This window comes from Plecotus auritus, assembly GCF_963455305.1.
Source record: "Plecotus auritus genome assembly, chromosome: 1".
Taxonomy (NCBI): Eukaryota; Metazoa; Chordata; class Mammalia; order Chiroptera; family Vespertilionidae; genus Plecotus; species Plecotus auritus.
This window is the reverse complement of record NC_137770.1, coordinates 217411453-217421865: the sequence shown is the minus strand read 5'-3', so window position 1 is coordinate 217421865 and position 10413 is coordinate 217411453. Positions and strand designations below refer to the sequence as shown.

Below are 10413 nucleotides of genomic sequence, written 5' to 3'. Positions count from 1 at the left end.
CCCATCGTTCCTACAAACAGTGCATAAGAAATTAAGATTTTATCTTATGACTGCTGGTTGCTTAACCATGAATCCAAAACCCTGGACTTCAGAAACGAAGGAGCCTGATGGAACAATTGGTTGTCTTACTTTTGCCTCCCTCTTGTTCTTGTGGAAAAACCAAGTCATCTTCTGGTAAGGTGCAGGAGGTACTTTTTATGACAAAATAAGACTTCTTATTGTCCAATGTCACATGGACAAAGTGTGAAATCTTGGAATTGAAATTCAGGCTCTGAATTGCCCCTGACAATGGATGTTGGGTCCAAGTTCCTCTGCTATGGACTTGATTTCTTTGGATGCCAGGAATTGGAAGAAGACATGAGCAGCCATAGGGAGGTGGGTCATGCTTTACTACAAACAAAGCAGACAACTGCCTCGTCAGTGACGCACCTTATATACTCACTCAAACAAAAGAGGCCTCATGCCAATTAGTGACATCTGTGCTACATGAACATGAGTAGGTTATATAAGGGTGCGCCTGCACAGTACGTATAGTGATACTGCTGAGTCATTGCCTTTTTGCATGCTTATGGCAAATGGGCCTTTAACATCCAGTGTACTCTGGCCAGAGTCCCCACAATGGGGATTACTGGGAAGGGAAATGTTACCAGGACCTGTACAAAGAAGAATGTGGGTTATCTCCTACAACAGTGTTTAAAACTGGAATATAAGAAACTGTCTCCAAAAGTATCAGATATGTGCAAAAACCATTTGTCAAATAATATAGGGAAGACTATACAGGACAGGTCCAGGCTGCTCACAGACATGCGGTTTGTGAAATGAAGGTAGGTTTCTATAAAGATCTGCGTAGATCAAAAGCATGAGATTCTGAAGGGGAGGTCCTTTAGTCCAGGAGTTGGCAAAATTTATGTTCCTCTTCTGTGCATGGCTGACTGCAGTAAGGAGTGTCACTCCTCTTCAGGAGACAAATTTCTTTCACCCTGAAAGAATCATGTTTCCATGTACCCTCAGGGGTTCTCAGGGCTATTCTTATAAATACGACAGAGCATTTTTTCCATCTTCATAAATAGGACATGAAGAATGAAGCGTTTAGAAGTCCCTCTCAAACATGTAGGAAATCTGTTGTCAGGATATTCTTAAATGTAATAAAAAGCTTGGGACGCCTGTGATCTTGATAATGTTTCCAAGAGGCAGCAACTCTGAAGGAGATATTCACCATCAGTGACCCACACAGCATTTCCTTTTGAAACAATTTTACAACATGATCGTCTGGGTTGGCATTCCACTCAAGTCACCAAGTTTCTGCAATCTCAGAGAGAACCCGCAGCAGCTCAGCAAACGTAGGGCGGCCTTTGGGTTTCTGGAAAAGGGAAGCAGAGGTGGTCAGCTCAGCTTCAGACTCACTCAGACACCAGTTCTGGAACTTGCCGGCACGGACCTGGATCCAGGCTGGTTCTCCACAAATGGGAGAGAAAGATACCTTGGCTGTCCCACGGGGCATGATTGGCAGTGGAGTGAGCTATGAAGTGAAAATGTAAGAGTAGAGAGCATTGCAAAGATAAAATGGCTAGAGCTGCAAACACTAGCCACAGGCGGCTATTTAAATTTCAACTAATTCAATTAAGTCCATTTTAAAACTCAGTTTCCAGTCACACCAGCCACTCTGCAAGTCTTCAAGGCCAGGCGTGGCTACCATATTGGATAGCACAGACATAGCGCATTTCCATCATCACGGAAGGTTCTGTTGGCCAGTGCTGCCCACGATCAATTTGGATAATTTGATAGACATGAGGAAGAGCGGGGAAGAGGGGGCATCTAGAGTACTAGGCTCCCACATGCAGCTACTCATGGTAGCCCACATTCTCACCAAGGCCAGAGGCGGCAGGGTTAGTGGGGAGACAGACGCCCTTAGTGGCTTTTGAACAATAAAAAAGAGCAAAAGAAGATGTGAGCTCATGTGAGAATCCTCCTTGAAATTCCAAGAATACATTGTGAAGTTTTGTAGGGGCTGAAGTTCCACAGTTACTAGAGACTATGAAACGTGTGTATCAAGGCTATTATTATCATGTTGGATTTAGAGGCGCCTAAGTCCTTAGGGCTTTTAGATTACATTAAAAAGTTGTAGGCAAAATCAACTTTGCAAACAAGTACATCAACATAACCAAAACACTGCTTTAATCGTGTTCCAACTGTTCTTTGAGACTGATGTCACTTGCCCCTTCTTTGTCTCCTCCCCACAAAATATAAAATTTCAATAGGTATTTTATTGTATGTATATGTATACATACATATCTATATCTATATAAAATAGAGAAATATGCTAATTAACCGGGACGCCCTAACGGGTCGACCAGATACAAGGAGGTTGCGTGAGCAGCGTCGGGGGTGGGGCGGCAGGGGCCTCGGCGCGCCTGCTCTGGGGAGGGCTTGATCAGCAGTGGCCGTGGCTGCTTCGAGGGCCTAAGAGGGAGGCAGGGCCAGACCAGCGATTCGAGGGTGGGCGGCGCCGCGCGATTTCGAATCGCACGCTGGGCTCCTAGTACAATATGTAATTCCTGAGCTATTTACAATGTTAATGCAAAGTTGCTCTTAAGACAGCTGTTTGCTACTAAAAGCCTACAAGATTCCTTGCAGAGCAGTTAGTCATATATAAAATATTTTCATACACCAGGTATCTTTATAAAATTAATACTTTGCTGGATATAAACAACCACATCACTCTCGAAATATTGAATTTTCCAGTGTTTGTGGACTGGAAATCAAGTGGTTTCTTTTTCAGCCAGGAGGAAACTCCTCACCCAGCTGTGGTTTTTCTGGGCTGAAACTGTCAGCTGGAAAGAGAGGAGCTAACAAAATCACTGGGGAGTCTGATATGACAGGAGAGGTGTGTTGAATCAATGCCCGGAAAAGACAGTAGTGAGATATAAACCCTTCTGGCTTTATTTTTAAGCTTACCATTTTAAGAAAAAGAGAAATTGGGCTCCCTAAAGATCATTTCCTGAGTAGAAGTTGCTGGCACCCTTTCTGCCTTCATTCTGTTCTGGTTTAATCTCTCTATCAAGAGTCCTGAGTGCCCCAAGAGAGATGAAACCCACTACTTTTAGCCTTAGAAAAGCAAGACAAATTAGTAGAGTGAAGTAAGTAAAAACACCATCCTTCTCTCTCAATGTGGAAGTTTAACAAACCTGATTCTACCCTTAGTTCACACCCACCAGTTCCTAAAAGGTGTAAACCAGCTAATCTCTGAGGCTTTATTAGCAAGTTTCTGCAGGAACCAATCTCAGAAAGATAAGACTTGGAAAATATCCTGAATTCCTCAGATGAAAGGCCATTGTTAAAAACAAAATAGATTAATGACTTTGCAGTGGGAGTTTGAGAGAGAAATAGTGCTTCTGGCTCTCAGGGGTCATTACCAAGGAACAGAGATGATGGGGTCTTGCGGTGAGGTATGTGATACACGGGTCTGCTCTCAGATGCTGGAGCTGCCAACCTTCATGGGAAAGTGAGGGACACTCACCTCATGCCAGCAGTGGTACATGACTTCATAGATGGACATTGGTGCCAGGCGAGGGCGGTACAGCCTGAAGCCTTTAGAAATGGCTTCCACAACTTGCAAATTTGACTTATTTTCAAAAGGCATTCTCCCTTCTGTAAAAACTTCCCACATCAAAACGCCTGCAAAGATAATGCACAAGAACCAGAGGTTAGAGAGAAATGGTCACTTAGAGCTGAAAGAAGTGTCTCAAACGATACGGCATTATCTTCCTCTTCCAGTCTTTGCACCATAATCACCCAGAGTGAGAGCAGGTCCATCTAGGGAGCAGATTGTGTGCATCTTAGTTTTAGAACAGGCCTGTAATCTGAAAATGTTCCAGTTGGAAACAATGCCTTTCCTTTTCCATTGGCCTTGTCTGCCTCCCTATTGGAAGAAAATGCTGCCAGCATTTTCCTTTGTAAGTATTCTCATGTCCCCACACCCTGAAATCGATAAACCTTTTTGCCGTTGCACAGAAAATGACAGAATTGTCTGAGGCTCTGCTGCCTGCTAAGACCACGAGTTTACCAGCTAGTAGATGGCATGCATCCCGCTCCAACACTGGGAGTTAGACTGCTGGGTTGAGCCCAAGACCATCTAGCAAGGGCTCTGCACATAAGCAGGTGTTGATTGGTTAACTGATTGATTCATGAAACTTCTTCAAGTCTCCCAATTTGAGTTTATTTAATAATTCACTTATTCTACAAATTTGTATTTGGTATTGAGTAAGAGGCCAGGCCTGTGCTAGAGCCTGAGGGTTCTTAAGAATGACACCACTCCAGGTGCATAACAGCCTCACTTGTCCAAGGGGCTGAAGAGAGACAAGTGGACAGGTAAAACTCCAGGAGTTCTCATTGTTCTGCAGCCACTTGATGAGGCCCTTGGGTTGCTATCCATTAGTCTCAGAACGTAACTCTCCAGAAGAGCTTAAAATGTCACCTGCCAGGACTGCCACATGTCAGTGGAGAGCTAATGAGATCAATGATACAAGTTGAACCTTATTGTGACAATAAAATTCACACCCTGCTGAGGATATAGCTGTTCCTCCAAACCCACGAAGCCATCCAGGAAAGTCTGGGTGAAAGAGAGTAGATACTCACACATTTGTTGCCACTCTTTGAAGATCATTTAAAAGAACAGACTCCATTGGGCATAGGTCTACAGTGTCTCTTTCTCAGTGAAGAACATTACCCAATATAAATATCGACTGACAGATCCCAAGGAGGCCTATGTCTAAATTCTATAAAATTTGACAGTAATGAAGTAAATTAAGGGATGTTGCTTAGCAGTTAGACAATGAAGTTTATTAATCATATTCGAAAGTCAATGACCCCATAAGATCAGTTTTCCTTACAAGTTTCTGTGGTGTGGACATGTCGGCTGAGTTTGTTTTCTAGATCAGAAGACTCTATACCAGGGGTGGGCAAACTTTTTGACTCGGGGGCCACAATGGGTTCTTAAACTGGACCGGAGGGCCGGAACAAAAGCATGGATGGAGTGTTTGTGTGAACTAATATAAATTCAAAGTAAAGGAGTGGAGGGGAGAGCAAGAGAACCCTCCACTCTTTCGGCTCCGCGGGCCGGATAGAACAGCTGAACGGGCCGGATCCGGCCCACGGGCCGTAGTTTGCCCACGGCTGCTCTATACCCTCTTAGGGTTTCACAGCAAGTGCTCAGTGGGAAAGGAAAAGATCCAAAAGGCAGACTTATGTCAGAATGTGAAGGACACCAGTTGTCAAAGACAGCCTGGGCGTGTTCAGAACACTTAAGACAGAAAGCACTGTTTTCAAATGCTGCATCCTATTATGAAATCAAAATTTTAGGAGACTGGCCTATTTTATGACATAAAGCTCCATTAAAAGAACATTAAATTCACTCACCAAATGACCAGACATCAGATTTGCTGCTGTACTTGTTGAAATGGAAAACTTCCGGAGGGGACCACTTGACTGGGAACTTGGCTCCAGAAGAACTGATGTATTCATCATCCAAAACATACCTACAGCCATCAGATTGCAAAGCACATTGTGTTTTGTGTTACCTCCAAGTTATTTACTTCAAGTCCCTTCAGTGAAGTCAGTTCCAGAAGACAACGTGTTTTACCCGCCAAAAGTTCTGCAGACCCTCCCTTTTTGTTTTCAAAGTGGGAAAGCAGTCCTTATAGTGTTTCTTTTCCAAGCCAAGCCTCAATTTTATTTATTTTATTTGGGTCTCAGAAAACCATAGCCATGCTTCAGTCCAAAACATACCCTACTTATTATGTTAATTACAATAAAATCTGCAAAGAAGTGTGCTGAATGGTCTAGCAACCAAGGTTATAAAAAGGAAATAAAAATAAAAATATAATAAAAAAAGAAATTCACAGCTGAATGTCTTCTTGTCTTTCTGCATATTTTTTGTGGGACAGAGAAGGGAGAAATAAAAGTATTTGAACATAATATATTTGAGGTGGAAAATTTCTAGTGCATTAAAATGACCCTATAGGGAAAGAAATCAGTAATAGCTACCACCTCCTTTAGAAAATAACAAAGAAATTATGCCAAAACCGGTTTGGCTCAGTGGATAGAGCGTCGGCCTGTGGACTGAAGGGTCCCGGGTTCGATTCCGGTCAAGGGCATGTACCTTGGCTGCGGGCACATCCCCAGTGGGGGGTGTGCAGGAGGCAGCTGATCGATGTTTCTAGCTTTCTATCCCTCTCCCTTCCTCTCTGCAAAAATATCAATAAAATATATTTTTTAAAAAAAAGAAATTAAATCTTCTCTTTTTTTTGAGAATTCAATAATCTCTTTTTTTTGGATATTTGCAGAAATATCCAAGAATGGGCATCTGGAGAGAAGAGAGGATCATTAACATGTGTTATGTAGCCTCTTGTCTTGAGTATGTAGTATAGTATTTTTACATTTATTTATTAATGCTTCCCCACATTGCACTTCTTTTCCCCACATACTCTATCTCACCTCATCTTTAAGGTCTTCACTGAACCAGAAGTCATTCTACTAAAGGGAAAGAATGAATCATAGAAAACAAAAGGGAAAGAACCATTTTTCATAGATTTTGAGTTTCTAGAGAAGGCGAAGGATGGAATTATTAACAAAATATTTGGGGGAATGGCTCATTTGGGAGAATAAGAGTGAGACCTACCCCCATCACCACTACCATCTGTCCCTCTAGAAAAGGCCCCTTGAGCCGGGAAGTAGGTAGAAATAGTAGACCTCAGTGGGTGGCTGAGATAGAGAACTGACCCTGCACCCTACATGAGCTGCCCCAATCACATAGCAGAGAAAGAAGACCCCACTTCACCACAATAGGTTAGTGGAATTCAAAAGCAAAACAGAACCTGTGCCTTCTTTCCCAGATGGAGCCCAGGGAAGGCAGAAAGATCACAGAGAACAAGAAGCTCTGGATGTGCCCAGGGAAATGGGGCCTTAGATAGCCCACAGGAACGTCAGCTGTGAAGGAATCTTGCAGATAGAAACTCGGGATGAGTCAGTGGCCACCTGTGTGGATGGCCAGCCAAGCACAAAACAAGAGGATGGTGACTGCAAGGAAGCCAGTGTCAATGGACAAGAGACAATAACAAAGAGCAAACAGGCCATCTCCCTACCAGTACTATGGCCCCAAGAAACACACAGAACTGGGATTTGGGCCCTGATGAGAGTCAAGGAGAAACTGTAAATTGACTGAAATTAAATTTTTAGCAACCTGAAGGAAAGGGTCCAGAATATAAACTGCAAGGAGTTATAAAGAATATGGCTAGATTTTTTACACTATTGAGCTGTAGACTGAAAGTCAACTCCTACGGCAGATAATAGGGATGTATGATGATGACATAGAAAAATCAGAACTGAGCAAACAAATTTATTATTTTTTCTTTCAGAAATATAGATAGCTATATATATATCCTATCTAATAAAAGAGTAGTATGCAAATTAACCATCACTCTGCTACACCCACAAGCTACGCCTACCAGCCAATCAGGAGCAAGTATGCAAATTAACCCAACCAAGATGGCTGCGGCCACCGAATGAGCAGGAGGCTTGGGTTTTCCCGGCAATGGAGGAAGCCAAGCTTTCTGCACACCCTGACAGGCCCAGGCCTCTACTCAAGGCAACAAAGTTTCAATTATAGAAGATAAATAAATCCCAACAAAAATGGCTGTGGCCACAGAGCAAGCAGGAGGCTTGGCTCTGCTTAAGGACACAAAGTTTCAATTGTAGAAGATAAATAAATCCCAGATCCCAGGGCCTCCACTTGGGTCACCGGTGGGCGTGGCTGGCCTGCAAACCACCGCAGGCCCCTCGCCCAGGCCGCCCCACGCCCCAAGGGAACCCCCACCCTGATCCGGGACACCCTTCAGGGCAAACCAGTTGGCCACCACCCATGCACCAGGCCTCTATCCTATCTAATAAAAGAGTAATATGCAAATTGACCATCACTCCAACACAAGATGGCTGCCCCCATGTGGTCAAAGATGGCTGACCCCATGTGGACACAAGATGGCTGCCATAAGATGGCCAGCAGGGGAGGGCAGTTGGGAGGGACCAGGCCTGCCAGGGAGGGCAGTTGTGGGCGATCAGGCCAGCAGGGGAAGGCAGTTAGGGGTGACCAGGCCAGAAGGGGAGGGCAGTTGGGGGCTAACGGAACTGCAGGGAAGGGCAGTTGGGGAGGACCCAGGCCTGCAGGGGAGAGCAGTTGGGGGGGACCAGGCCTGCAGGGGAGGGTAGTTAGGGTTGACCAGGCCTGCAGGGAAGGGCAGTTAGGGGTAACCAGGCCTACAGGGGAGGGCAGTTAGGGGCAAAGAGGCTGGCAGGGGAGCAGTTAGGCATCAATCAGGCTGGCAGGAGAGTGGTTAGGGGGTGATCAGGCTGGCAGGCAGAAGCGGTTAGGGGCAATCAGGAAGGCAGGCAGGCGAGCAGTTGGGAGCCAACAGTCCTGGATTGTGAGAGGGATGTCCGACTGCCCGTTTAGGCATGATCCTACCAGGATCAGGCCTAAACGGGCAGTCGGACATCCCTCGAGGGGTCCCCGATTGGAGAGGGTGCAGGCTGGGCTGAGGGACACACCCCCGGGGGGGGGTTCCCCTCAGCCCAGCCTGCAGCCTCTCCAATCGGGGACCCTCGGGGGATGTCCTACTGCCACAGGGATCTGGCCTAAACAGGCAGTCGGACATCCCTCTCACAATCTGGGACCGCTGGCTCCTAACCACTCACCTGCCTGCCTGCCTGATCGCCCCTAATCTCTCTGCCTGCCTGCCTGATCGCCCCCAACTGCCCTCCCCTGCCAGCCCAATAACCCCCAACTGCTCTCACCTGCTGGCCTGATCCCCCTAACTGCCCTCCCCTGCCAGCCTGATCCCCCTAACTGCTCTCCCCTGCTGGCCTGATTGCCCCTAACCACCTCTGCCTCGGCCCCGCCACCATGGCTTTGTCCGGAAGGTCTCCAGAAGATCTTCCAGTCTAATTAGCATATTACTCTTTTATTAGTGCTTCTTTCTTAATCTTACACATATAATGAGTAGACTGAGAAATTACTCTTAATTTTAGTATATGTCACAGTTTTTTTAATGATATATGAAAAGAGATCAGAATAGCCCAAAGTATCCATTTACCTCACAGTTAAAATTGGTGCATGTCCTAAAGTGGGTCAGCAGGCCATACAGCCACATTAACAGGGGGAAAAAGCAAAGCCAATAACACCTTTCAGTTTGTCAGTAGACAAATACAAGATTTTCTCTTATGAGTAAACAATAGCAAAATATATTATGTACCTTGTCATTCCGAAGTCCGAAATTTTTACTATACTTGTAGAACTGACCAAACAATTTCTTGCCGCCTATAAAAGAAGAAGAGAACCTGAGTTTGAATATTAAGTTTTTCTTTCAAGTTTCTACTTTCCTTTTCCTTAGTTTATTTGGGCCCCAGCCTACTTCTCTATGTGGGCAGCCTGTTATTTTTATGGTGGCACCTGTGGTGGTTGATGTATGTGATTTGGCATATCTGCCCTCACATGGGAGATTTTAATAATTCTTTAAAGAAAGAACAAAAAAGTGAAAAGAAATTGTAACACTTTTTAAAGATTTTTTATATTTTCAAAAAGTATCCTCAATAAATATGAATATTAACTCAATCTTAATGAGGGAATCCTCTTAAATAAAGATGGTAAACTATGAATCTTGACATAAAAAATAGTGTGTATTTTAAAATGTATCTTAAATAAAAAGAAGGCTCAATATACATGACAAATAAGGGATAGTCATTACATATTTTTGGGACATATCATTGCTAATAAAAATTGAGGACTTGTATTTTAAAACTTACATCTCATTGAATATAACTATTTATAATGATACTTTCACATCCTATATAAAAAAGACTATGCAAATTGACTATCACTCCAACACACAAGTTGGCTGCCCCCATGTGGTCAAAGATGGCCACCCCCATGTGGACACAAGATGGCTGCCACAAGATGGCTGGCAGGGGAGGGCAGTTGGGGGCAACCAGGCCAGCAGGGGAGGGCAGTTAGGGGTGACCAGGCCTGCAGGAGAGGGCAGTTGGGGAGGGACCAGGCCTGCAGGGGAGGGAAGTTGGGGGTGACCAGGCCTGCAGGGGAGGACAGTTGGGGGTGTCCAGGCCAGCAGGGGAGGGCAGTTAGGGGCAACTGGGCTGGCAGGGGAGCAGTTAATTGTCGATCAAACTGGCAGGGGAGTGGTTAGGGTGTGATCAGGCTGGCAGGCAGAAGCAATCAGGGGCAATCAGACAGGCAGGCCAGTGGTTGGGAGCTAGCAGTCCTAGATTGTGAGAGGGATATCCGACTGCCCGTTTCGACCTGATCCCACTGAACATCCCTCGAGGGGTCCCAGATTGGAGAGGGTGCAG

At 45.0% G+C, this 10413-nt stretch overlaps 1 protein-coding gene across 1 annotated transcript in view; it reads right to left on the bottom strand.

The window, feature by feature from the left end:
• Positions 1-1291: 1291 nt before the first annotated feature.
• Positions 1292-10413, bottom strand: part of TXK (TXK tyrosine kinase) — a gene marked incomplete at both ends in the record, with an annotated part of 68119 nt that continues 58997 nt past the window's right edge. The window contains 4 exons of the mRNA XM_080666945.1: positions 1292-1360; positions 3518-3675; positions 5416-5534; positions 9303-9367. Of these exons, the coding sequence (XP_080523071.1) occupies positions 1292-1360; positions 3518-3675; positions 5416-5534; positions 9303-9367 (411 nt within the window). The remainder of the gene's footprint in view (positions 1361-3517; positions 3676-5415; positions 5535-9302; positions 9368-10413) is intronic.